The sequence below is a fragment of the Daphnia magna genome, linkage group LG7 (assembly GCF_020631705.1).
Source record: "Daphnia magna isolate NIES linkage group LG7, ASM2063170v1.1, whole genome shotgun sequence".
NCBI lineage: Eukaryota > Metazoa > Arthropoda > Branchiopoda > Diplostraca > Daphniidae > Daphnia > Daphnia magna.
In genome coordinates this window covers 3,400,656-3,428,194 of record NC_059188.1, presented here as the reverse complement: position 1 = coordinate 3,428,194, position 27,539 = coordinate 3,400,656, and the positions used below count along the sequence as shown (strand labels likewise).

At 35.1% G+C, this 27,539-nt stretch overlaps 2 protein-coding genes, 10 non-coding genes and 1 pseudogene across 12 annotated transcripts; 1 reads left to right on the top strand and 12 right to left on the bottom strand.

The window, feature by feature from the left end:
• Nucleotides 1-3,427: 3,427 nt before the first annotated feature.
• On the bottom strand, nt 3,428-3,500 carry Trnat-agu. The gene has a single exon. It is a non-coding gene; the product is annotated as a tRNA-Thr (tRNA).
• An 867-nt stretch (nt 3,501-4,367) lies between these two features.
• Nucleotides 4,368-4,440, bottom strand: Trnat-agu. Its single transcript has one exon. It is a non-coding gene; the product is annotated as a tRNA-Thr (tRNA).
• A 1,702-nt stretch (nt 4,441-6,142) lies between these two features.
• LOC123474223 lies at nt 6,143-8,408 on the top strand. The gene is made up of 7 exons (XM_045176151.1): nt 6,143-6,561; nt 7,145-7,280; nt 7,352-7,459; nt 7,517-7,744; nt 7,818-8,041; nt 8,099-8,273; nt 8,338-8,408. The coding sequence occupies exons 4-7, from the start codon at nt 7,606-7,608 to the stop codon at nt 8,406-8,408; spliced, it is 609 nt and encodes a 202-aa protein (XP_045032086.1). The 5' UTR covers nt 6,143-6,561; nt 7,145-7,280; nt 7,352-7,459; nt 7,517-7,605.
• A 1,829-nt stretch (nt 8,409-10,237) lies between these two features.
• LOC123474222 lies at nt 10,238-11,261 on the bottom strand. The gene is given in 2 exon segments (XM_045176150.1): nt 10,238-10,339; nt 10,341-11,261. Coding segments are annotated over 2 exon segments (1,023 nt in total).
• Nucleotides 11,262-11,266: 5 nt separating this feature from the next.
• On the bottom strand, nt 11,267-12,828 carry LOC123474221 (annotated as a pseudogene).
• Nucleotides 12,829-13,762: 934 nt separating this feature from the next.
• Trnat-agu lies at nt 13,763-13,835 on the bottom strand. Its single transcript has one exon. It is a non-coding gene; the product is annotated as a tRNA-Thr (tRNA).
• A 553-nt stretch (nt 13,836-14,388) lies between these two features.
• Trnat-agu lies at nt 14,389-14,461 on the bottom strand. The gene has a single exon. It is a non-coding gene; the product is annotated as a tRNA-Thr (tRNA).
• An 869-nt stretch (nt 14,462-15,330) lies between these two features.
• Trnat-agu lies at nt 15,331-15,403 on the bottom strand. The gene has a single exon. It is a non-coding gene; the product is annotated as a tRNA-Thr (tRNA).
• An 880-nt stretch (nt 15,404-16,283) lies between these two features.
• Nucleotides 16,284-16,356, bottom strand: Trnat-agu. The gene has a single exon. It is a non-coding gene; the product is annotated as a tRNA-Thr (tRNA).
• A 240-nt stretch (nt 16,357-16,596) lies between these two features.
• On the bottom strand, nt 16,597-16,669 carry Trnat-agu. The gene has a single exon. It is a non-coding gene; the product is annotated as a tRNA-Thr (tRNA).
• An 876-nt stretch (nt 16,670-17,545) lies between these two features.
• Nucleotides 17,546-17,618, bottom strand: Trnat-agu. The gene has a single exon. It is a non-coding gene; the product is annotated as a tRNA-Thr (tRNA).
• Nucleotides 17,619-18,173: 555 nt separating this feature from the next.
• On the bottom strand, nt 18,174-18,246 carry Trnat-agu. Its single transcript has one exon. It is a non-coding gene; the product is annotated as a tRNA-Thr (tRNA).
• Nucleotides 18,247-19,116: 870 nt separating this feature from the next.
• On the bottom strand, nt 19,117-19,189 carry Trnat-agu. Its single transcript has one exon. It is a non-coding gene; the product is annotated as a tRNA-Thr (tRNA).
• Nucleotides 19,190-27,539: the final 8,350 nt, after the last annotated feature.

Genomic DNA, 27,539 nt, shown 5'->3' with positions numbered 1-27,539 from the left:
AGGAGAAAACGCTTTTTAACAACACCCTGATAGATTGTGTGCATAGGATCAACAGGGAAATCCTCTACCATATCAATATTGAGAGCTTCCAGTGCGGAACCGATGTGATGATCTTCATCTAATTTCGATCGGAAAGAATGATCGCTTCTTAAATTTGCGTTTGTTTCCAGAAAAGCCATCCTATGTTTAATATAATCACCATCTACGTCACATTTGGTACAAGCAGAAAAGCCCGAGTGTTCTTTTGTTTGCTTTATAGACGCAAGAGCTGGGGCGTCGCAAAAAAAACCGTAAATAGAAAAGGAAATAGTACGACTCTTGAAAGTAACACCAGATTGATGTAAATTGTTAAGCTCATCAATCAGATCAGAAATATATTCGTTCAAATTAGCCGGCTTTTGAGTTTCATGATAAATGGCGACAGGAAAGACTTTAATGTCGGGTAGGTTGGCAATTAAACCGGATACAATCCAAAATTGACTCGAGCTACTTTTGGCAATTGACATACCATCAACGTGAAAAAAAGGTTAACCCGATTTGGAAGTGAAAATTCCGGTAGGGAAGAAAGTAAATTAACAATCCCAGTGAAAACACCAAAATAATAATACTTCCCCCCATCAACGTCTTTTAACGCAACATTTCGAGGGGTTTTAAGCAAGTCGAGCCGTTTTTGGCAAATCTGTTCCCCATGTCTCTGATCGGCAAATGGCAAGCAAATCGTCGATATATTTTAGCTGCAAACTTGATCTGGCTGCCCAGGAAGCCATTTTGCTCTTAAATGTGGGTCGCTCAGCAGGTTCGTCTACAGATACAGTATCAGACAATGATTGGTGTAAATCATAATCGCTAAATTCAAATGTATCTGCATAAGTATCTCCTTGAGATGACTCAGAATTATATCCAGGACCAACATTGATTTTCAATTCTTCCATGTTTCTGTTTGGAGCACCATTTCCAGAATGGTCAAATGGTGCATCGTTATGCAAACTATTATCAGAAACAATAACCCTGTAATCTTCACCTATTTCGTCATGTAAAACGTATTGGGCTTCTAACACTCTTTGAACTCTCAAACATTTAGCTCGATCAGAGAGTGGCCTTGATCTGACCCTACCCCCTTTTGACAAAGACTCTGGAATTGAATTTGAGTCGGAACTTGAATGCGATGGGTTCCCTGACGCCATTGCCTGAATAACAAGAAGTTCTAGTAACAATAGTGTTTAAAAAAAGGACATGCATGAAAAACCTGGCATTTCTCTAACTTACAAATGAATTGGCCGATGAATGAACGAAAAATAGGCAAAAGTGTGCAACATAAATGTAAGGGAATTTATATGAAACAAAATATACACTTACCATTACAAAGAAAATGAATAGGTAGAAAGTGAATCAAGTACACAAAATGAGACGAGAAATTACAAAACGAGAATGGGGGACGAAGTGGTAAGCAGCGACTATCCACGTCCAACTCGAACACGCGACTGGCTAGAGGGACGAAGACGACTATGCGATGAGAGGAAAACAAGCGGGTTACCAGTATTATAAAAAGCTAAATCATAGCTAAATCATAACTTATAGACTATTTAAACATATGCCTAATTTTATGGTCAATATTTTAAAGATAAATTAAAAATTGTTCGATTAGTGATTAAGCTGTTAACAATAAAAAATCTTTGAATGTGATGAAAACAGACCCTGAAAACCAACAGTCTTTACAATCTCAAAGTATCATAAACATGTGATAATATCATAATTTTGTAACACGGATATTGTCACTAAACTAGATATCGTATATCAATTTATACAAAATTTTAGAGACGATATCTATTTCTTCCCTAAAGATTTACACAGAAATTAATGTTCACAAGAAATTTCTAATAGGTCCCAACGAGAATCGAACTCATGTTCTTCTGCATACTAGGCAGGCACTTTGCCATCTAAGCCATGCGACCATTGATGTAATTAAGCTGTTTACAATTAAAAATCTTTTAATGTGATGAAAACAAATCATGAAAACCAACAGTCTTTACAATCTGAAAGTATCATAAATTTGTGATAATATCATAATTTTGTAACAAAATTATTATTATTAGACTAGATACCGTATATCAAATTATACAAACTTTTAGAGACGATATCTATTTCTTCCCATAAGCTTCACACAGAAATTAATATTCACAAGAATTTTCTAATAGTTCCCAACGAGACTCGAACTCGTGATCTCCTGCTTACTAGGCAGGCGCATTGCCATCTAAGCCATGCGACCATTAATGTATTAAGCTGTTGACAATTAAAAATCTTTGAATGATGAAAACAGATCATGAAAACCATCAGTCTTTACAATCTCAAAGTATCATAAACATGTGATAATATCATAATTTTGTAACAAAATTATTGTCATTAGACTAGATATCGTATATCAATTTATACACACTTTTAGAGACGATATCTATTTAAACCATAAAGATTAACACAGAAATTTAATTACACAAGAATTTACTAATAGGTACCAACGAGACTCGGACTCGTGATCACCTGCTTACTAGGCAGGCGCTTTGCCATCTAAGCCATGCGACCATTGATGTAATTAAGCTGTTAACAATTAAAAATCTTTGAATGTGATGAAAACACATCATGAAAACCAACAGTCTTTACAATCTAAAAGTATCATAAACATGTGATAATATCATAATTTTGTAACACAGTTATTGTCATTAGACTAGATATCGTATATCAATTTATACAAACTTTTAGAGACGATATCTATTTCTTCCCTTAAAATTCAAACAGAAATTAACATTCACAAGAATTTTCTAATAGGTCCCAACGATACTCGAACTCGTGATCTCCTGCTTCCTGGACAGGCGCTTGGCAATCTAAGCCATGCGACCATTAATATAATTAAGCTGTTAACAATTAAAAATCTTTGAATGTGATGAAAACAGATAATGAAAACCAACAGTCTTTACAATCTCAAAGTATCATAAACATGTGATAATATCATAATTTTGTAACAAAATTATTGTATTTAGACTAGATATCGTATATCAATTTATACAAACTTTTAGAGACGATATCCATTTAAATCCAAAAGTTTAACACAGAAATTTAATTACACAAGAACGAGACTCGAACTCGTTATTTCCTGCTTACTAGGCAGGCGCTTTGCCATCTAAGCCATCCAACCATTTATGTAATTAAGCTGTTGACAATTAAAAATCTTTGAATGTGATGAAAACAGATCATGAAAACCAACAGTCTTTACAATCTCAAAGTAACATAAACATGTGATAATATCATAAATTTGTAACAAAGTTATTGTCATTAGACTAGATATCGTATATCAATTTTTACAAACTTTTGTAGACGATACCTATTTCTTCCCATAAGATTCCAAAGAAATTAATATTCACAAGAATTTTCTAATAGGTCCCAACGAGACTCGAACTCGTGATCTCCTGCTTACTAGGCAGGCGCTTTGCCATCTAAGCCATGCGACCATTGGTGTATTAAGCTGTTGACAATTAAAAATCTTTGAATGTGATGAAAACAGATAATGAAAACCAACAGTCTTTAAAATCTCAAAGTATCATAAACATGTGATAATATCATAATTTTGTAACAAAATTATTGTATTTAGACTAGATATCGTATATCAATTTATACAAACTTATAGAGACGATATCTTTTTAAACCCTAAAGATTAACACAGCAAATTAATTACATAAGAATTTACTAATAGGTCCCAACGAGACTCGAACTCAAGATCTCCTGCTTACTAGGCAGGCGCTTTGCCCTCTAAGCCATACGACCATTGATATAATTAAGCTGTTGACAATTAAAAATCTTTGAATGTGATGAAAAAAGATCATGAAAACCAACAGTCGTTACAATCTCAAAGTATCATAAACATGTGATAATATCATAATTTTGTAACAAAGTTATTGTCATTAGACTAGATATCGTATTTCAAATTTTACAAACCTTTAGAGACGATATCTATTTCTTCCCTTAAGATTCACAGAGAAATAAATGTTCACAAGAATTTTCTAATAGGTCCCAACGAGACTCGAACTCGTGATCTCCTGCTTACTAAGCAGGAGCTTTGTCCTCCAAGACATGCGACCATTGATTTTATTAAGCTGTTGACAATTAAAAATCTTTGAATGTGATGAAAACAGATCATGAAAACCAACAGTCTTTACAATCTCAAAGTATCATAAACATGTGATAATATCATAATTTTGTAACAAAGTTATTGTCATTAGACTAGATATCGTATATCAATTTTTACAAACTTTTAGAGACGATACCTATTTCTTCCCTTAAGATTCCAAAGAAATTAATATTCACAAGAATTTTCTAATAGGTCCCAACGAGACTCGAACTCGTGATCTCCTGCTTACTAGGCAGGCGCTTTGCCATCTAAGCCATGCGACCATTGGTGTATTAAGCTGTTGACAATTAAAAATCTTTGAATGTGATGAAAACAGATCATGAAAACCAACAGTCTTTACAATCTCAAAGTATCATAAACATGTGATAATATCATAATTTTGTAACAAATTTATTGTATTTAGACTAGATATCGTATATCAATTTATACAAACTTATAGAGACGATATCTTTTTAAACCCTAAAGATTAACACAGCAAATGAATTACACAAGAATTTACTATTAGGTCCCAACGAGACTCGAACTCGTGATCTCTTGCTTACTAGGCAGGCGCTTTGCCCTCTAAGCCATGCGACCATTGATATAATTAAGCTGTTGACAATTAAAAATCTTTGAATGTGACGAAAAAAGATCATGAAAACCAACAGTCTTTACAATCTCAAAGTATCATAAACATGTAATAATATCATAATTTTGTAACAAAGTTATTGTCATTAGACTAGATATCGTATTTTTTTTTTTTTTTGTAAAATCCTCTTTTATTATCAGTTAATTTTCATGGCACTCTAACATTTATCAAAACAAAAGAAAACAAAGATACAAATAATTATTTTCCTTGGATGCAGACGATTAAAGGGGAAGAAAAGCAAAAATTTGACAATGTAGGTCCCGTTAATTGGTCGACTAACAAAAACAAACAAATGCGAACAAATATTGAGGTAGATTAATACAAGAAAAACAAAAAACCAAAGGTAAACAAAAGCAATTGTCTAGCAGACACCAAAAAAACAAAAATAAACAAAGGATTTACAAATAGAGGCAGGGAAATATATACAAAAGCAATATAAAAGAACAAAACGGAACTAAAAGAGAAGACTAAATGGAAAGGATTGGACTGGGAGGAAAAAGTGCTTTCCATAAGCTCTCTACTTCTTCTTGGCGAGGGATACGATGGGTATTTCTTGCTTTCCAGGTGATGAAGATGTATGCAGCCAGAAGAGTAAATGTTTGCCGGAGATTACCTATTGGCCCAAAATGGCCACGAATGAGATCTTCTTTGGAAGACTTGCAGCCCATTTGACGTATGGTTCCTTCCAACCAGCTCCAAACGATGTGGCGTTCAGGACATTGGAATGTCAGATGCTCATCGGTTTCTGGGTGCTGATGGCAGATTGGACATGTTGCATCTTTGGAAGGATCTAACCGATGGCATCTGGTCCTGGTAGGGAGAAGTCGCTGCCCACACAGCACAGCTTCCTCTTGGGACCCTCCCAATAGGCTCTTGGCCTCCCAAGCTTTTATTAGACCTCCCAATGTTGTCCTGAGGAAGGTTATCGGATTTGCGTATACGGCATCATTCGTTAAATTTACGCTGTTCTATTTATAATGTTTTCAGGATGCCTTTTGTATGGTAAGATTTTATCAGTATTTCTAAATTTTCGCTTGATTTGCGAATTTTTTTTTTTGTTTTGGTTTCGTTTATTTGAATTATTTCTTAATTGTTTCTACAAATAGCATCCACCACATCACTTTGCCATCCGTAATCCAGCTGTATATGCAGCATCGTGTTGTGTTAACTGAAATCGTTTGATGTGCTGGCAACACGTAAAACGATCAATCACTCTTTTTTCAACCTTAGCCGCTATTGTGGCGGTACGGGATAGTCCCAATTCCGACCGCTAGGTGGCGAACGATAGAAGACGCGTTAGGGAAGGAGAGACCGGCAGTTGGGCGCGAGACGTAGAGCAGAGAGGGCAGAAGAGCATCGTCCTCCAACATTTCAGTTTTGTTTCTTTTGTGTTTTACCTTACCGGATTTGTGCCGTCAAGGTGTGGAATACACTAAATTTGCGAGTGATCCAGCCGAACAGTGACTTTATCTTTAATTTCCCAGCCATCCGGCGACATTTGGTGTCAGAAGTGGGATCGAGTGCTCGCTTCCCGTGGCTGCGACGGCGTGGTGACCCCTTGCTAAAACTGATCATTCGGCTTTATCGGAAACATCCAGCTTGCTGAGGCAGATTTCAACATCCATCGACATTCTCCGGAAGAAAATCTTGTCGCTGAACGTGGCATTTGGGTGTTTGGGAGCGAATTTCATCCCGATTTGCTGGGTTTTGTGGCGGATTCTTCCCATTCTTGGCGCCAAACCAACATGGCGGATCGGTGAATAGACATTTCTCGTTGCATTTTTTTGTGTATTTTTCAATTGCTGCTGGTAATTCGTCGAAAGGACGTTTCCAAGTAGATTTCAGCCTTTTTTTTATTTATTTACTTTTTTTATTTTTTTATTTATTTTTTATTTTTCGGCTTTGTGTTGTGTGGGGTATTTTGGCGCGCTTTTTCTTTGTGTGTGAAACAACAGCGGCTGGTGTTGCAGTGGCTGACGTTTATGCGTCGCTACCGCTGACATCCCTGCTGGTTGTGCAGAAGGGCATTTTTGTAAACCAACAACGGCTAGTGTTGCAGTGGCTGACGTTCATGCGTCGCTACCGCTGACATTCCCGTTAGTTGTGCGGAAGGGTATTTTTGTTGTTATACAACAGTGGCTGGTGTTGCACTGGCTGACGTTCTGCGTCGCTACAGCTGACATCCCCGCTGGTTGTGCGGAAGGGTAATTTTGTTATACAACAGTGGCTGGTGTTGCAGTGGCTGACGTTCTGCGTCGCTATTGCTGACATCTCTGACGGTCGGGAATAGAATAATTTGTAGACCAAAAATAAATAAATAGATAAAAATAAATTGGCAGTCATTTTATTTCGTTCTTCGTCGAGTTCGCCTTCTGGATATCGTTTTCTTCAACTGAAAAGTGGATTACATCTTCTCGTGGATTTCGTCAACTATTGCTGCATTCTGGAATTGAATTACCTGATATTCTTGCCTTGGTAATTTATCTAAAAAATCAATTTAAGTAGTGAAAATTCCTCTTGGCATTGCAAAACTATTCTATCATCAGGATTGAAATTTGAATCTCGTGGCCGTAACTGTACAGTCTACTTAATTCTCCATGCTCTACTCACTCTGAACTCTTGTTTTGTCAGTGCATTGATGCTCTAAGTTAGAGGTAAATTAGTTTAAAAGAATTACAGTCAAAATTTGTATTAATTTTTTTTGTTATCAGTGTTGCAGGCTTGCAGCATCATAGTTACAAAAACAACTTGGTCGTCAACGTCATACGTCAACATCAATTTATTCAAGGTAAATTTGATAATGAAAAGGGTTAATACTGCTAGCAGCACATCTCAGGCTCACATAAGGAGAATGCGTCGGGAGGCATATCAAAACGTGGAGGTTGCTAATTTGTCTCAGTTTCAAGTTGAACGTGACATCAACAGTATTTGTGAACCAGGTGATTTTTTCAACAATTTCTTTATTAAAACTTAATTTAATGTAATGCATTTTTTGGTACTTCATCTTTTAAGTATTTCAAGACTACACTAAAAGAAGTTTGGAATTTTTAAAAATCCAATTTCGAGAAATGACTGCAAAAATCGACGATATTTTGGACTCGAGACCGAAACCGTGTATTTGTACAATACAAAGAATCGAAGAAAATGAACAGCAATTCCTTTTGCATTTGGATTCGTTCGATGCTATTGAACATCTTGAAAATTCAATGAAGGACCAACAATCTCGACAACAAATGGTAACAGTAAATATTCAGTTTTTATTATTTCCGTTTGCAACCTTTAATTTTTTTCAGATCCTTTTGCTGCTCCGTATCGGTGGAATAAATCTCCAGAAAACGGTTTATGCAATAATGGAAAAGTTATTCTCATACGAAATTGGAACTAAGTTCACTTGGACGGGAAAATCCTCAAAAGGAATCGAGAAAGCTAAATTTTCTGATCTGAAGAATATCTATGCTGCAATCTCTGGTAAAGATCGATAAAGATAAATTTATTCTGGCTTAATAGTAACAAATTTTGCAATGTACTACAGGTGCCGTCCTCTCGGTAACAAAGACCTTGCTGGTGATGAGAAAACTACAGTTAAAGTGCAGTATCAAGTAACCGAGTGGCTTCGTCACTGTCAGCAGAATTTGAAAAGTCAAATGTAGTTGATGAATAAATAAAACATTTGAAAAATGTGTTTTGTTTATATGTATTCATTTTATCATAACAATTATTGCTGAAAATCGGAGCTGGGTACGGAATACTAGCCGGTATATATATGGTTAATTTGTTTCATTATGGGAGGTTATGGGGAGATCCTCGGGAAGGTGAGAGAGGTACTGAGGAGGTTATCAGGAAGCCACCAGGTAACCAAAAAGATGGTTTTTAGAGGAATTTAGGAAGCTCACAAGTAAGACTGAGGAGTAAATTAAGAGGATCTTGGGAGGTCCTGGGGAACCAAATGTGCTGTGTGGGTGGTTGAAAAGGAACATGGTTTCTCTGATGTTGCTTGGCAGGGCTGCAGTCTCCTTCCAGATACGTGGCCAATCCAGGTTAGGCCTTAGGATCTCCAGCTTCCCCAAAGTGGTCACCTCCAGGATCCAATGGTTGTATGTTTTCCTGTGCACCATTGGACTCCCCTGCACCAGGATCGAAGAGGCAAATAGTTGTTTTATTTGGTGCAGGGGTTCCTGAAGGTAAGTGGGCCTCTTCATAACTGCAACGGGTACGGTGTTGTTCTTGTAGAGAGGTAGTACGGTTCGAAGAGGAAAGGACATCCAATAACGAAGTAGAGAGCTTTCTGGACTATTGGGGCCTGTCAGGACTTTATACATAGGACACAAGAAAAGGGAACGGTAAAAAAGATGTGTGTTGACCATTCCCAGTCCCCCTTGACTAACAGGACGATAAACTACAGTTTTGTTCGGCCTTTCAACTTTTCCAATCCATAGAAATTTCATGATAGCCTTTAAAATCTGGTCAGCCATATTTTGTTTACATGGTAATACTTGTGCAATAAACACAGTTCCGGAGAGAGCCTTCGACTTCAGGAAAATAACCCTCTGGTATAGATTGAAACGTCGACAGGCATTCTCTCGCAGAATACCATTTAGAGAGCCGAATGCATCATTCCAAAACCTATCAGCTGTCTCAACTATGGAGTGAGAGAATTTAATTCCTAATAGGGACAATGTTTGTGCCGACACAAGCCACTCAAGAGGCCAAGTCATCCTAGAGCTCCAAGTCCCGAGTCCCAGGGCTTTTGTTTTCTCCTTATTCATCCTTGCCTTTGTCCACTGGCAGAACAAGTCAAGGACCTGTCCTGCCCCTGGTAAAATCTTCGTCACAAGAAATGAAAATGGTGACGTCATCAACGAAGGCTCTGACAGTGAGTTTTTCATTAAACAATGATATGCCCTGGAGAACTCGAGATAAACGCAACAGTAACGGCTCAATGTATAGAATAAAGAGATGGACAGATAGGGGGCATCCCTGGCGAATTGACTGAATATCAGAAAGCACCCCAGCCACCTCCGATCCGTTGAGAATTGACATTCCTGTTACAGAATACATAGTCTGTAGCCAACGGATGAAGGTGGTGGGATAGCCCATGACATCCAGAATCCTCCAGAGGACTTCCCTGTTAACCAGGTCGTAGGCCTTTTCAAAGTCAACTCCAACAATGGCAGCGCCCATACCCCGAATCGCAAAGTTGGAAGAGTCATGGCATCCCCGGTCATCAACGAATTGAATGACATCTCTATAAAGCATTAAATTGTCAAAAATCAATCTACCAGGTACCCCACCTTTTTGATGAGGCCCTATGGTAGATGACAGTGTCTGCCTCAATCGTCTCGCTAAAACAGATGCCATGACTTTGTAGTCACAATTCAGAAGAGAAATTGGCCGAAAATTAGAAATTCCACAGAGCCCTGAAGACTTGGGAATTAGCCTGATCGCCGCTTGGCCCTGCGATGACGTAAGAGTTTCCCTTTCAAGGATATGATTGAACATATCCAAGAAATGGGGTGCGATCATGTCCCAAAATTCTACGTAAAACTCGTAAGGAATGCCATCGGTGCCAGGAGACTTGTTTGATTTCATCGCCATCAGAGCAGCTTTAATCTCAAGGAGGGAAATTGGTGCAGTCAGGTTTGGGGTTGGCTTAAAGCAATCTCTTACTCCCTCAAGAAAATCAGTACCTGCCAGTATGTCAGGAGAAGGTTGATTTTTGAAAATTTTACTGAAATGTGAAATAATCTCTCCTGAAATGTCCTCTTTGGTCGATAAGCATGTGCCATTAGAGGCAATGATTTTATCAATACGACATTTTCGGTAGTTAACTCTAGCTCTATTTACATGAAAAATATTGGCTTCCTCCACCTCTTGGCCTTCAAAGCAGCGGGAACGAATCCCATACCCTTTAAGTGTGCTCTCCTCCCAAGACTTTGAGAATTTCCTCAACTGGTGAAAGGCAACCCAATCAAAGGTATCTGCTTCGGCCATCTCCTGAATGCAGGACTGGTAGAAAAATTTCGTTTCCCTAATCATTCTAGCTATTTGTTTAGAATAATCTACCGAAATGCGTTTGATACCTGGTTTCAGTACACTCTCCCACCAATTTGCGACATTACTTTCCCTAAGAGGATGATTGGCAGATTCATGAATAAAATTTTTTACATAGTTTTGATAGCCTTCTTCTGACAGTATGGAAGTATTTAATTTCCACAAACCAGCAGGGGATCTAGTACGATGTGGGAGATCGAGATTGCAGGTAAAAGTTGATTGTACCGATTGATGATCACTAACCGACAAAGATTGCAAATAAATATTTACAAAATTCTCTGCAAAAGATCGGCTAGCATATATCCTATCAAGTCGAGAAGAACCGGAGGGATGGTAAAAGGTGTGCCCCGGTTCACTTTTATTTAGCTTTTTCCAGATATCTACCAGATCAAGACCAGTAACCATCTCTTTCAAAGCATAGCTGATAATATTACTTTGGGAAGAGAAGGAGTCGGAGCATGCCTTATCTTGGATGTCGTCTACGCAGTTAAAATCGCCCATCAACACGAAGGGCAGTCGAGTAGTTATTGTGTAAGCAGGGACGGTTTGACGAAGAAAGTTGTTTCTCTCGGTTTTTACGTGACTACCTGACGGAGCATAGATATTAATGAACGTGAAACATTTCACGTCAATAGATATAAGCCTTCCGTCGGGTTCTAGAAGTAATCGAGAATAGTCCAGACCATGTCTAATGAGAATGGCTGTTCCATTTTTGTTGGGACCGACATTTGCCAACAAACGGTAGCGACTTTCAATAATTGGACAAGAATGAAATGCTACCTCTTGAAGTCCCACGATATCTAGGTTACCGTCCCTGCAGAAGTTAAAAAGAATTTGACGTCGCTCGACTGACCTAATCCCTCCAATGTTGATAGATGCGATTTTTAGCTTTGCAGTCATTTAAATGGTTTCTTGGGTTGAGAAGTGGACAAGGTTGGTCTAGAATTCTGGGGTGTCAATGTTGGTTTGAAACGTTTGCTTTGTGGTACAGTGGGAACTTTCAGGTGGTCACTTGTTTTGTCAGTTTCCATGGACTCAACTTCCCCAAAATTGGGTTCCACTGGTTCCATGGAAATTGTCATAGGTTCCGAGTCATCAGGTTGTGTTTCAGGGATTATCATTTGAGCGGGCGGAGTCTGTCGTGGTGGGTCGTCTGTGGATTTAACGGGTTGTTCGGTGGGAGAAATTTCTAAGTGGGAGTCCCCCTGAGAGTGAACTTTGTAATCCACATTCAAGAAGGGCCTTAGAAACCATGGGGTCTACATCTAAGGGTAGAGTGACGGGTTTTTCCGGGACTGTCTCTGTCTTTTTAGTAATTTTATTACTGGGCTTTTGGACAATGCTAGGTTCCTTATTACGTCTCAAAGTTGGGCAGTTGTAGCTAAAATGGGTTTCGTCGTCACACAGTCTGCAAGTAGGTTTTTGTCCCTCATACTTTACCATGGCACGATAGCTGCCAATAGTAATGTATGAGGGAATATTCTTAGTCAACGTCATTCGTACTATCATCCAAGTGGCAAGGACAGGGTATAAAACGTCATCCTCTGCCACCCGATAGCGTTCCCAACGAGCATCAATTATGGTTCCAAATTCCTTCAGACGTGTCTTTACTACTCCCTAGTCTAGATTCTGTGGAATCCCTGCAATTCTTACAAATTTCTCCGGAATATTACTGTCCCTGATGACTACATTAACTTCTTTCCCTTCCAATTCCGTCCTGACGATACCACTGTGTTGGGACAAAAAATTTGAGGTGTATGCCTCTGTCGTAAACGTAATTCTAGCGACCTGATTTCTCGTATCTAGCACAGCAACTAGGCCTAAGAGATCCTGTGGCTCAACCTTCAAACTACGCACGAACCCATGTACCGCACGCATACTCAATCTCGGGAATTGAACCCCAAAATCGACATCTACACTATTGAGCCACTTGGCAGCCATTGTCCCCTAGACAATGTAAACAAACTGCCAAGGGGGAAGGGGGGCCCCCACACAAGTAAACAAAACACCGAAAAGGATAAATTTGGGGAAAACAAGAGAAAAACAAGAAAACTATACAAAATAAACACTCGAGAACATGAAAATAACAACAAAAAGTAATGAAAATCAGCAATAAACTCACAAATTGATGGGGAAACAGGAGAACACAAAAAAACACGTCTGCATCCAAGTACTAACGGGATCCGACGTTTTCAATTTTACAAACTTTTAGAGACGATATCTATTTCTTCCCTTAAGATTCACACAGAAATTAATATTCACAAGAATTTTCTTATAGGTCCCAACGAGACTCGAACTCGTGATCTCTTGCTTACTAGGCAGGCGCTTTGCCATCTAAGCCATGCGACCATTGGTGTAGTAAGCTGTTGACAATTAAAAATCTTTGAATGTGATGAAAACAGATCATGAAAACCAACAGTCTTTACAATCTCAAAGTATCATAAACATGTGATAATATCATAATTTTGTAACAAATTATTGTCATTAGACTAGATATCGTATATCAATTTATACAAACTTTTAAAGAGACGATATCTTTTTAAACCCTAAAGATTAACACCACAGCAAATTAATTACACAAGAATTTACTAATAGGTCCCAACGAGACTCGAACTCGTGATCTCCTGCTTACTAGGCAGGCGCTTTGCCCTCTAAGCCATGCGACCATTGATATAATTAAGCTGTTGACAATTAAAAATCTTTGAATGTGATGAAAAAGATCATGAAAACCAACAGTCTTTACAATCTCAAAGTATCATAAACATGTGATAATATCATAATTTTGTAACAAAGTTATTGTCATTAGACTAGATATCGTATTTCAAATTTTACAAACTTTTAGAGACGATATCTATTTCTTCCCTTAAGATTCACACAGAAATAAATGTTCACAAGAATTTTCTAATAGGTCCCAACGAGACTCGAACTCGTGATCTCCTGCTTACTAGGCAGGCGCTTTGCCATCTAAGCCATGCGACCATTGGTGTATTAAGCTGTTGACAATTAAAAATCTTTGAATGTGATGAAAACAGATCATGAAAACCAACAGTCTTTACAATCTCAAAGTATCATAAACATGTGATAATATCATAATTTTGTAACAAAATTATTGTATTTAGACTAGATATCGTATATCAATTTATACAAACTTATAGAGACTATATCTTTTTAAACCCTAAAGATTAACACAGCAAATTAATTACACAAGAATTTACTAATAGGTCCCAACGAGACTCGACCTCGTGATCTCCTGCTTACTAAGCAGGCGCTTTGCCCTCTAAGACATGCGACCATTGATTATATTAAGCTGTTTACAATTAAAAATCTTTGAATGTGATGAAAACAGATCATGAAAACCAACAGTCTTTACAATCTCAAAGTATCATAAACATGTGATAATATCATAATTTTGTAACAAAGTTATTGTCATTAGACTAGATATCGTATATCAATTTTTACAAACTTTTAGAGACGATACCTATTTCTTCCCTTAAGATTCCAAAGAAATTAATATTCACAAGAATTTTCTAATAGGTCCCAACGAGACTCGAACTCGTGATCTCCTGCTTACTAGGCAGGCGCTTTGCCATCTAAGCCATGCGACCATTGGTATATTTAGCTGTTGACAATTAAAAATCTTTGAATGTGATGAAAACAGATCATGAAAACCAACAGTCTTTACAATCTCAAAGTATCATAAACATGTGATAATATCATAATTTTGTAACAAAATTATTGTCATTAGACTAGATATCGTATATCAATTTATACAAACTTTTAGAGACGATATCTTTTTAAACCCTAAAGATTAACACAGCAAATTAATTACACAAGAATTTACTAATAGGTCCCAACGAGACTCGAACTCGTGATCTCCTGCTTACTAGGCAGGCGCTTTGCCCTCTAAGCCATGCGACCATTGATATAATTAAGCTGTTGACAATTAAAAATCTTTGAATGTGATGAAAACAGATCATGAAAACCAACAGTCTTTACAATCTCAAAGTATCATAAACATGTGATAATATCATAATTTTGTAACAAAATTATTGTCATTTAGACTAGATATCGTATATCAATTTATACAAACTTTTAGAGACGATATCTTTTTAAACCCTAAAGATTAACACAGCAAATTAATTACACAAGAATTTACTAATAGGTCCCAACGAGACTCGAACTCGTGATCTCCTGCTTACTAGGCAGGCGCTTTGCCCTCTAAGAAATGCGACCATTGATTTTATTAAGCTGTTTACAATTAAAAATCTTTGAATGTGATGAAAACAGATCATGAAAACCAACAGTCTTTACAATCTCAAAGTATCATAAACATGTGATAATATCATAATTTTGTAACAAAGTTATTGTCATTAGACTAGATATCGTATTTCAAATTTTACAAACTTTTAGAGACGATATCTATTTCTTCCCTTAAGATTCACACAGAAATAAATGTTCACAAGAATTTTCTAATAGGTCCCAACGAGACTCGAACTCGTGATCTCCTGCTTACTAGGCAGGCGCTTTGCCATCTAAGCCATGCGACCATTGGTGTATTAAGCTGTTGACAATTAAAAATCTTTGAATGTGATGAAAACAGATCATGAAAACCAACAGTCTTTACAATCTCAAAGTATCATAAACATGTGATAATATCATAATTTTGTAACAAAATTATTGTATTTAGACTAGATATCGTATATCAATTTATACAAACTTTTAGAGACTATATCTTTTTAAACCCTAAAGATTAACACAGCAAATTAATTACACAAGAATTTACTAATAGGTCCCAACGAGACTCGACCTCGTGATCTCCTGCTTACTAAGCAGGCGCTTTGCCCTCTAAGAAATGCGACCATTGATTTTATTAAGCTGTTTACAATTAAAAATCTTTGAATGTGATGAAAACAGATCATGAAAACCAACAGTCTTTACAATCTCAAAGTATCATAAACATGTGATAATATCATAATTTTGTAACAAAATTATTGTCATTAGACTAGATATCGTATATCAATTTATACAAACTTTTAGAGACGATATCTTTTTAAACCCTAAAGATTAACACAGCAAATTAATTACACAAGAATTTTCTAATAGGTCCCAACGAGACTCGAACTCGTGATCTCCTGCTTACTAGGCAGGCGCTTTGCCCTCTAAGCCATGCGACCATTGATATAATTAAGCTGTTGACAATTAAAAATCTTTGAATGTGATGAAAACAGATCATGAAAACCAACAGTCTTTACAATCTCAAAGTATCATAAACATGTGATAATATCATAATTTTGTAAAACAAAGAAATTATTGTCATTAGACTAGATATCGTATATCAAATTTATACAAACTTTTGGAGAGACGATATCTATTTCTTCCCTATAAGATTACAAAAAAAATAAATTTTATTCACAAGAATTTTCTAATAGGTCCCAACGAGACTCGAACTCGTGATCTCCTGCTTACTAGGCAGGCGCTTTGCCATCTAAGCCATGCGACCATTGATGTATTAAGCTGTTGACAATTAAAAATCTTTGAATGTGATGAAAACAGATCATGAAAACCAACAGTCTTTACAATCTCAAAGTATCATAAACATGTGATAATATCATAATTTTGTAACAAAATTATTGTATTTAGACTAGATATCGTATATCAATTTATACAAACTTTTAGAGACGATATCTATTTAAACCCTAAAGATTAACACAGAAATTTAATTACACAAGAATTTTCTAATAGGTCCCAACGAGACTCGAACTCGTGATCTCCTGCTTACTAGGCAGGCGCTTTGCCATCTAAGCCATGCGACCATTGATGTGTATTAAGCTGTTGACAATTAAAAATCTTTGAATGTGATGAAAACAGATCATGAAAACCAACAGTCTTTACAATCTCAAAGTATCATAAACATGTGATAATATCATAATTTTGTAACAAAGTTATTGTCATTTAGACTAGATATCGTATATCAATTTTTACAAACTTTTAGAGACGATATCTATTTATTCCCATAAGATTCACACAGCAAATTAATATTACACAAGAATTTTCTAATAGGTCCCAACGAGACTCGAACTCGTGATCTCCTGCTTACTAGGCAGGCGCTTTGCCCTCTAAGCCATGCGACCATTGATGTTATTAAGCTGTTGACAATTAAAAATCTTTGAATGTGATGAAAACAGATCATGAAAACCAACAGTCTTTACAATCTCAAAGTATCATAAACATGTGATAATATCATAATTTTGTAACAAAATTATTGTCATTAGACTAGATATCGTATATCAATTTATACAAACTTTTAGAGACGATATCTTTTTAAACCCTAAAGATTAACACAGCAAATTAATTACACAAGAATTTACTAATAGGTCCCAACGAGACTCGAACTCGTGATCTCCTGCTTACTAGGCAGGCGCTTTGCCCTCTAAGCCATGCGACCATTGATGTAATTAAGCTGTTGACAATTAAAAATCTTTGAATGTGATGAAAACAGATCATGAAAACCAACAGTCTTTACAATCTCAAAGTATCATAAACATGTGATAATATCATAATTTTGTAACAAAGTTATTGTCATTAGACTAGATATCGTATATCAATTTATACAAACTTTTAGAGACGATATCTATTTCTTCCCTTAAGATTAACACACAGCAAATTAATGTTCACAAGAATTTTCTAATAGGTCCCAACGAGACTCGAACTCGTGATCTCCTGCTTACTAGGCAGGCGCTTTGCCATCTAAGCCATGCGACCATTGATGTAATTAAGCTGTTGACAATTAAAAATCTTTGAATGTGATGAAAACAGATCATGAAAACCAACAGTCTTTACAATCTCAAAGTATCATAAACATGTGATAATATCATAATTTTGTAACAAAATTATTGTCATTAGACTAGATATCGTATATCAATTTATACAAACTTTTAGAGACGATATCTTTTTAAACCCTAAAGATTAACACAGCAAATTAATTACACAAGAATTTACTAATAGGTCCCAACGAGACTCGAACTCGTGATCTCCTGCTTACTAGGCAGGCGCTTTGCCCTCTAAGCCATGCGACCATTGATGTAATTAAGCTGTTGACAATTAAAAATCTTTGAATGTGATGAAAACAGATCATGAAAACCAACAGTCTTTACAATCTCAAAGTATCATAAACATGTGATAATATCATAATTTTGTAACAAAGTTATTGTCATTAGACTAGATATCGTATTTCAAATTTTACAAACTTTTAGAGACGATATCTATTTCTTCCCTTAAGATTCACACAGAAATAAATGTTCACAAGAATTTTCTAATAGGTCCCAACGAGACTCGAACTCGTGATCTCCTGCTTACTAGGCAGGCGCTTTGCCATCTAAGCCATGCGACCATTGGTGTATTAAGCTGTTGACAATTAAAAATCTTTGAATGTGATGAAAACAGATCATGAAAACCAACAGTCTTTACAATCTCAAAGTATCATAAACATGTGATAATATCATAATTTTGTAACAAAATTATTGTCATTAGACTAGATATCGTATATCAATTTATACAAACTTTTAGAGACGATATCTTTTTAAACCCTAAAGATTAACACAGCAAATTAATTACACAAGAATTTACTAATAGGTCCCAACGAGACTCGAACTCGTGATCTCCTGCTTACTAGGCAGGCGCTTTGCCCTCTAAGCCATGCGACCATTGATATAATTAAGCTGTTGACAATTAAAAATCTTTGAATGTGATGAAAACAGATCATGAAAACCAACAGTCTTTACAATCTCAAAGTATCATAAACATGTGATAATATCATAATTTTGTAACAAAATTATTGTATTTAGACTAGATATCGTATATCAATTTATACAAACTTTTAGAGACGATATCTATTTAAACCCTAAAGATTAACACAGAAATTTAATGTACACAAGAATTTTCTAATAGGTCCCAACGAGACTCGAACTCGTGATCTCCTGCTTACTAGGCAGGCGCTTTGCCCTCTAAGCCATGCGACCATTGATGTAATTAAGCTGTTGACAATTAAAAATCTTTGAATGTGATGAAAACAGATCATGAAAACCAACAGTCTTTACAATCTCAAAGTATCATAAACATGTGATAATATCATAATTTTGTAACAAAGTTATTGTCATTAGACTAGATATCGTATATCAATTTATACAAACTTTTTGAGAGCGATATCTATTTCTTCCCTTAAGATTCACACAGAAATTAATGTTCACAAGAATTTTCTAATAGGTCCCAACGAGACTCGAACTCGTGATCTCCTGCTTACTAGGCAGGCGCTTTGCCATCTAAGCCATGCGACCATTGATGTAATTAAGCTGTTGACAATTAAAAATCTTTGAATGTGATGAAAACAGATCATGAAAACCAACAGTCTTTACAATCTCAAAGTATCATAAACATGTGATAATATCATAATTTTGTAACAAAATTATTGTCATTAGACTAGATATCGTATATCAATTTATAAAAACTTTTAGAGACGATATCTTTTTAAACCCTAAAGATTAACACAGCAAATTAATTACACAAGAATTTACTAATAGGTCCCAACGAGACTCGAACTCGTGATCTCCTGCTTACTAGGCAGGCGCTTTGCCCTCTAAGCCATGCGACCATTGATGTAATTAAGCTGTTGACAATTAAAAATCTTTGAATGTGATGAAAACAGATCATGAAAACCAACAGTCTTTACAATCTCAAAGTATCATAAACATGTGATAATATCATAATTTTGTAACAAAGTTATTGTCATTAGACTAGATATCGTATATCAATTTATACAAACTTTTAGAGACGATATCTATTTCTTCCCTTAAGATTCACACAGAAATAAATGTTCACAAGAATTTTCTAATAGGTCCCAACGAGACTCGAACTCGTGATCTCCTGCTTACTAGGCAGGCGCTTTGCCATCTAAGCCATGCGACCATTGGTGTATTAAGCTGTTGACAATTAAAAATCTTTGAATGTGATGAAAACAGATCATGAAAACCAACAGTCTTTACAATCTCAAAGTATCATAAACATGTGATAATATCATAATTTTGTAACAAAATTATTGTCATTAGACTAGATATCGTATATCAATTTATACAAACTTTTAGAGACGATATCTTTTTAAACCCTAAAGATTAACACAGCAAATTAATTACACAAGAATTTACTAATAGGTCCCAACGAGACTCGAACTCGTGATCTCCTGCTTACTAGGCAGGCGCTTTGCCCTCTAAGCCATGCGACCATTGATATAATTAAGCTGTTGACAATTAAAAATCTTTGAATGTGATGAAAACAGATCATGAAAACCAACAGTCTTTACAATCTCAAAGTATCATAAACATGTGATAATATCATAATTTTGTAACAAAGTTATTGTCATTAGACTAGATATCGTATATCAATTTTTACAAACTTTTAGAGACGATATCTATTTCTTCCCTTAAGATTCACACAGAAATAAATGTTCACAAGAATTTTCTAATAGGTCCCAACGAGACTCGAACTCGTGATCTCCTGCTTACTAGGCAGGCGCTTTGCCATCTAAGCCATGCGACCATTGGTGTAATTAAGCTGTTGACAATTAAAAATCTTTGAATGTGATGAAAACAGATCATGAAAACCAACAGTCTTTACAATCTCAAAGTATCATAAACATGTGATAATATCATAATTTTGTAACAAAATTATTGTCATTAGACTAGATATCGTATATCAATTTATAAAAACTTTTAGAGACGATATCTATTTAAACCCTAAAGATTAACACAGCAAATTAATTACACAAGAATTTACTAATAGGTCCCAACGAGACTCGAACTCGTGATCTCCTGCTTACTAGGCAGGCGCTTTGCCCTCTAAGCCATGCGACCATTGATGTAATTAAGCTGTTGACAATTAAAAATCTTTGAATGTGATGAAAACAGATCATGAAAACCAACAGTCTTTACAATCTCAAAGTATCATAAACATGTGATAATATCATAATTTTGTAACAAAGTTATTGTCATTAGACTAGATATCGTATATCAAATTTTACAAACTTTTAGAGACGATATCTATTTCTTCCCTTAAGATTCACACAGAAATTAATGTTCACAAGAATTTTCTAATAGGTCCCAACGAGACTCGAACTCGTGATCTCCTGCTTACTAGGCAGGCGCTTTGCCATCTAAGCCATGCGACCATTGATGTAATTAAGCTGTTGACAATTAAAAATCTTTGAATGTGATGAAAACAGATCATGAAAACCAACAGTCTTTACAATCTCAAAGTATCATAAACATGTGATAATATCATAATTTTGTAACAAAGTTATTGTCATTAGACTAGATATCGTATATCAAATTTTACAAACTTTTAGAGACGATATCTATTTCTTCCCATAAGATTCACACAGCAAATTAATATTCACAAGAATTTTCTAATAGGTCCCAACGAGACTCGAACTCGTGATCTCCTGCTTACTAGGCAGGCGCTTTGCCATCTAAGCCATGCGACCATTGATGTATTAAGCTGTTGACAATTAAAAATCTTTGAATGTGATGAAAACAGATCATGAAAACCAACAGTCTTTACAATCTCAAAGTATCATAAACATGTGATAATATCATAATTTTGTAACAAAATTATTGTATTTAGACTAGATATCGTATATCAATTTATACAAACTTTTAGAGACGATATCTATTTAAACCCTAAAGATTAACACAGAAATTTAATTACACAAGAATTTACTAATAGGTCCCAACGAGACTCGAACTCGTGATCTCCTGCTTACTAGGCAGGCGCTTTGCCCTCTAAGCCATGCGACCATTGATGTAATTAAGCTGTTGACAATTAAAAATCTTTGAATGTGATGAAAACAGATCATGAAAACCAACAGTCTTTACAATCTCAAAGTATCATAAACATGTGATAATATCATAATTTTGTAACAAAGTTATTGTCATTAGACTAGATATCGTATATCAATTTATACAAACTTTTAGAGACGATATCTTTTTAAACCCTTAAGATTAACACAGAAATTAATGTACACAAGAATTTTCTAATAGGTCCCAACGAGACTCGAACTCGTGATCTCCTGCTTACTAGGCAGGCGCTTTGCCATCTAAGCCATGCGACCATTGGTGTATTAAGCTGTTGACAATTAAAAATCTTTGAATGTGATGAAAACAGATCATGAAAACCAACAGTCTTTACAATCTCAAAGTATCATAAACATGTGATAATATCATAATTTTGTAACAAAATTATTGTCATTAGACTAGATATCGTATATCAATTTATACAAACTTTTAGAGACGATATCTTTTTAAACCCTAAAGATTAACACAGCAAATTAATTACACAAGAATTTACTAATAGGTCCCAACGAGACTCAAACTCGTGATCTCCTGCTTACTAGGCAGGCGCTTTGCCCTCTAAGCCATGCGACCATTGATGTAATTAAGCTGTTGACAATTAAAAATCTTTGAATGTGATGAAAACAGATCATGAAAACCAACAGTCTTTACAATCTCAAAGTATCATAAACATGTGATAATATCATAATTTTGTAACAAAATTATTGTCATTAGACTAGATATCGTATATCAATTTATAAAAACTTTTAGAGACGATATCTTTTTAAACCCTAAAGATTAACACAGCAAATTAATTACACAAGAATTTACTAATAGGTCCCAACGAGACTCGAACTCGTGATCTCCTGCTTACTAGGCAGGCGCTTTGCCCTCTAAGCCATGCGACCATTGATATAATTAAGCTGTTGACAATTAAAAATCTTTGAATGTGATGAAAACAGATCATGAAAACCAACAGTCTTTACAATCTCAAAGTATCATAAACATGTGATAATATCATAATTTTGTAACAAAGTTATTGTCATTAGACTAGATATCGTATATCAATTTTTACAAACTTTTAGAGACGATATCTATTTCTTCCCTTAAGATTCACACAGAAATAAATGTTCACAAGAATTTTCTAATAGGTCCCAACGAGACTCGAACTCGTGATCTCCTGCTTACTAGGCAGGCGCTTTGCCATCTAAGCCATGCGACCATTGGTGTATTAAGCTGTTGACAATTAAAAATCTTTGAATGTGATGAAAACAGATCATGAAAACCAACAGTCTTTACAATCTCAAAGTATCATAAACATGTGATAATATCATAATTTTGTAACAAAATTATTGTCATTAGAGACTAGATATCGTATATCAATTTATACAAACTTTTAGAGACGATATCTTTTTAAACCCTAAAGATTAACACAGCAAATTAATTACACAAGAATTTACTAATAGGTCCCAACGAGACTCGAACTCGTGATCTCCTGCTTACTAGGCAGGCGCTTTGCCATCTAAGCCATGCGACCATTGGTGTATTAAGCTGTTGACAATTAAAAATCTTTGAATGTGATGAAAACAGATCATGAAAACCAACAGTCTTTACAATCTCAAAGTATCATAAACATGTGATAATATCATAATTTTGTAACAAAATTATTGTCATTAGACTAGATATCGTATATCAATTTATACAAACTTTTAGAGACGATATCTTTTTAAACCCTAAAGATTAACACAGCAAATTAATTACACAAGAATTTACTAATAGGTCCCAACGAGACTCGAACTCGTGATATCCTGCTTACTAGGCAGGCGCTTTGCCCTCTAAGCCATGCGACCATTGATATAATTAAGCTGTTGACAATTAAAAATCTTTGAATGTGATGAAAACAGATCATGAAAACCAACAGTCTTTACAATCTCAAAGTATCATAAACATGTGATAATATCATAATTTTGTAACAAAATTATTGTATTTAGACTAGATATCGTATATCAATTTATACAAACTTTTAGAGACGATATCTATTTAAATCCTAAAGTTTAACACAGAAGTTTAATTGCACAAGAATTTTCTAATAGGTCCCAACGAGACTCGAACTCGTGATCTCCTGCTTACTAGGCAGGCGCTTTGCCCTCTAAGCCATGCGACCATTGATGTAATTAAGCTGTTGACAATTAAAAATCTTTGAATGTGATGAAAACAGATCATGAAAACCAACAGTCTTTACAATCTCAAAGTATCATAAACATGTGATAATATCATAATTTTGTAACAAAGTTATTGTCATTAGACTAGATATCGTATATCAATTTATACAAACTTTAGAGACGATATCTATTTCTTCCCTTAAGATTCACACAGAAATTAATATTCACAAGAATTTTCTAATAGGTCCCAACGAGACTCGAACTCGTGATCTCCTGCTTACTAGGCAGGCGCTTTGCCATCTAAGCCATGCGACCATTGGTGTATTAAGCTGTTGACAATTAAAAATCTTTGAATGTGATGAAAACAGATCATGAAAACCAACAGTCTTTACAATCTCAAAGTATCATAAACATGTGATAATATCATAATTTTGTAACAAAATTATTGTCATTAGACTAGATATCGTATATCAATTTATACAAACTTTTAGAGACGATATCTTTTTAAACCCTAAAGATTAACACAGCAAATTAATTACACAAGAATTTACTAATAGGTCCCAACGAGACTCGAACTCGTGATCTCCTGCTTACTAGGCAGGCGCTTTGCCCTCTAAGCCATGCGACCATTGATATAATTAAGCTGTTGACAATTAAAAATCTTTGAATGTGATGAAAACAGATCATGAAAACCAACAGTCTTTACAATCTCAAAGTATCATAAACATGTGATAATATCATAATTTTGTAACAAAGTTATTGTCATTAGACTAGATATCGTATATCAATTTTTACAAACTTTTAGAGACGATATCTATTTCTTCCCTTAAGATTCACACAGAAATAAATGTTCACAAGAATTTTCTAATAGGTCCCAACGAGACTCGAACTCGTGATCTCCTGCTTACTAGGCAGGCGCTTTGCCATCTAAGCCATGCGACCATTGGTGTAATTAAGCTGTTGACAATTAAAAATCTTTGAATGTGATGAAAACAGATCATGAAAACCAACAGTCTTTACAATCTCAAAGTATCATAAACATGTGATAATATCATAATTTTGTAACAAAATTATTGTCATTAGACTAGATATCGTATATCAATTTATACAAACTTTTAGAGACGATATCTTTTTAAACCCTAAAGATTAACACAGCAAATTAATTACACAAGAATTTACTAATAGGTCCCAACGAGACTCGAACTCGTGATCTCCTGCTTACTAGGCAGGCGCTTTGCCCTCTAAGCCATGCGACCATTGATGTAATTAAGCTGTTGACAATTAAAAATCTTTGAATGTGATGAAAACAGATCATGAAAACCAACAGTCTTTACAATCTCAAAGTATCATAAACATGTGATAATATCATAATTTTGTAACAAAGTTATTGTCATTAGACTAGATATCGTATATCAAATTATACAAACTTTAGAGACGATATCTATTTCTTCCCTTAAGATTCACACAGAAATTAATATTCACAAGAATTTTCTAATAGGTCCCAACGAGACTCGAACTCGTGATCTCCTGCTTACTAGGCAGGCGCTTTGCCATCTAAGCCATGCGACCATTGTGTAATTAAGCTGTTAACAATTAAAAATCTTTGAATGTGATGAAAACAGATCATGAAAACCAACAGCCTTTACAATCTCAAAGTATCATAAAAATGTGATAATATCATAATTTTGTAACATAGTTATTGTCATTAGACTAGATATCGTATATCAATTTTTACAAACTTTTAGAGACGATACCTATTTCTTCCCATAAGATTCCAAAGAAATTATTATTCACAAGAATTTTCTAAAAGGTACCAACGAGACTCAAACTCGTGATCTCCTGTTTACTATGCAGGCGCTTTGCCATCTAAGCCATGCGACCATTGATGTATTAAGCTGTTGACAATTAAAAATCTTTGAATGTGATGAAAACAGATCATGAAAACCAACAGTCTTTACAATCTCAAAGTATCATAAACATGTGATAATATCATAATTTTGTAACAAAATTATTGTATTTAGACTAGATATCGTATATCAATTTATACAAACTTTTAGAGACGATATCTATTTAAATCCTAAAGTTTAACACAGAAATTTAATTACACAAGAATTTTCTAATAGGTCCCAACGAGACTCGAACTCGTGATCTCCTGCTTACTAGGCAGGCGCTTTGCCATCTAAGCCATGCGACCATTGATGTAATTAAGCTGTTGACAATTAAAAATCTTTGAATGTGATGAAAACAGATCATGAAAACCAACAGTCTTTACAATCTCAAAGTAACATAAACATGTGATAATATCACAATTTTGTAACAAAATTATTGTCATTAGACTAGATATCGTATATCAATTTATACAAACTTTTAGGAACGATATCTTTTTAAACCCTTAAGATTAACATAGCAAATTAATTACACAAGAATTGACTAATAGGTCCCAACGAGACTCGAAGTCGTGATCTCCTGCTTAGTAGGCAGGCGCTTTGCCATCTAAGCCATGCGACCATTGGTGTATTAAGCTGTTGACAATTAAAAATCTTTGAATGTGATGAAAACAGATCATGAAAACCAACAGTCTTTACAATCTCAAAGTATCATAAACATGTGATAATATCATAATTTTGTAACAAAATTATTGTATTTAGACTAGATATCGTATATCAATTTATACAAACTTTTAGAGACGATATCTTTTTAAACCCTAAAGATTAACACAGCAAATTAATTACACAAGAATTTACTAATAGGTCCCAACGAGACTCGAACTCGTGATCTCCTGCTTACTAGGCAGGCGCTTTGCCCTCTAAGCCACGCGACCATTGATGTAGTTAAGCTGTTGACAATTAAAAATCTTTGAATGTGATGAAAACAGATCATGAAAACCAACAGTCTTTACAATCTCAAAGTATCATAAACATGTGATAATATCATAATTTTGTAACAAAATTATTGTCATTAGACTAGATATCGTATATCAATTTATACAAACTTTTAGAGACGATATCTTTTTAAACCCTAAAGATTAACACAGCAAATTAATTACACAAGAATTTACTAATAGGTCCCAACGAGACTCGAACTCGTGATCTCCTGCTTACTAGGCAGGCGCTTTGCCCTCTAAGCCATGCGACCATTGATATAATTAAGCTGTTGACAATTAAAAATCTTTGAATGTGATGAAAACAGATCATGAAAACCAACAGTCTTTACAATCTCAAAGTAACATAAACATGTGATAATATCATAATTTTGTAACAAAATTATTATATTTAGACTAGATATCGTATATCAATTTATAAAAACTTTTAGAAACGATATCTGTTTAAACCCTAAAGATTAACACAGCAAATTAATTACACAAGAATTAACTAATAGGTCCCAACGAGACTCAAACTCGTGATCTCCTGCTTACTAGGCAGGCGCTTTGCCCTCTAAGCCATGCGACCATTGATGTAATTAAGCTGTTGACAATTAAAAATCTTTGAATGTGATGAAAACAGATCATGAAAACCAACAGTCTTTACAATCTCAAAGTATCATAAACATGTGATAATATCATAATTTTGTAACAAAGTTATTGTCATTAGACTAGATATCGTATATCAATTTATACAAACTTTAGAGACGATATCTATTTCTTC

Excerpts from the sequence above, each read along its gene's own strand:
- LOC123474223 (XM_045176151.1), top strand. The coding sequence starts at position 7,606 with ATGAAAAGGGTTAATACTGCTAGCAGCACATCTCAGGCTCACATAAGG. Across the intron at positions 7,745-7,817 it reads CAACAGTATTTGTGAACCAG|TATTTCAAGACTACACTAAA; the intron begins GTGATTTTTTCA and ends TCATCTTTTAAG. Across the intron at positions 8,042-8,098 it reads AACAATCTCGACAACAAATG|ATCCTTTTGCTGCTCCGTAT; the intron begins GTAACAGTAAAT and ends AATTTTTTTCAG.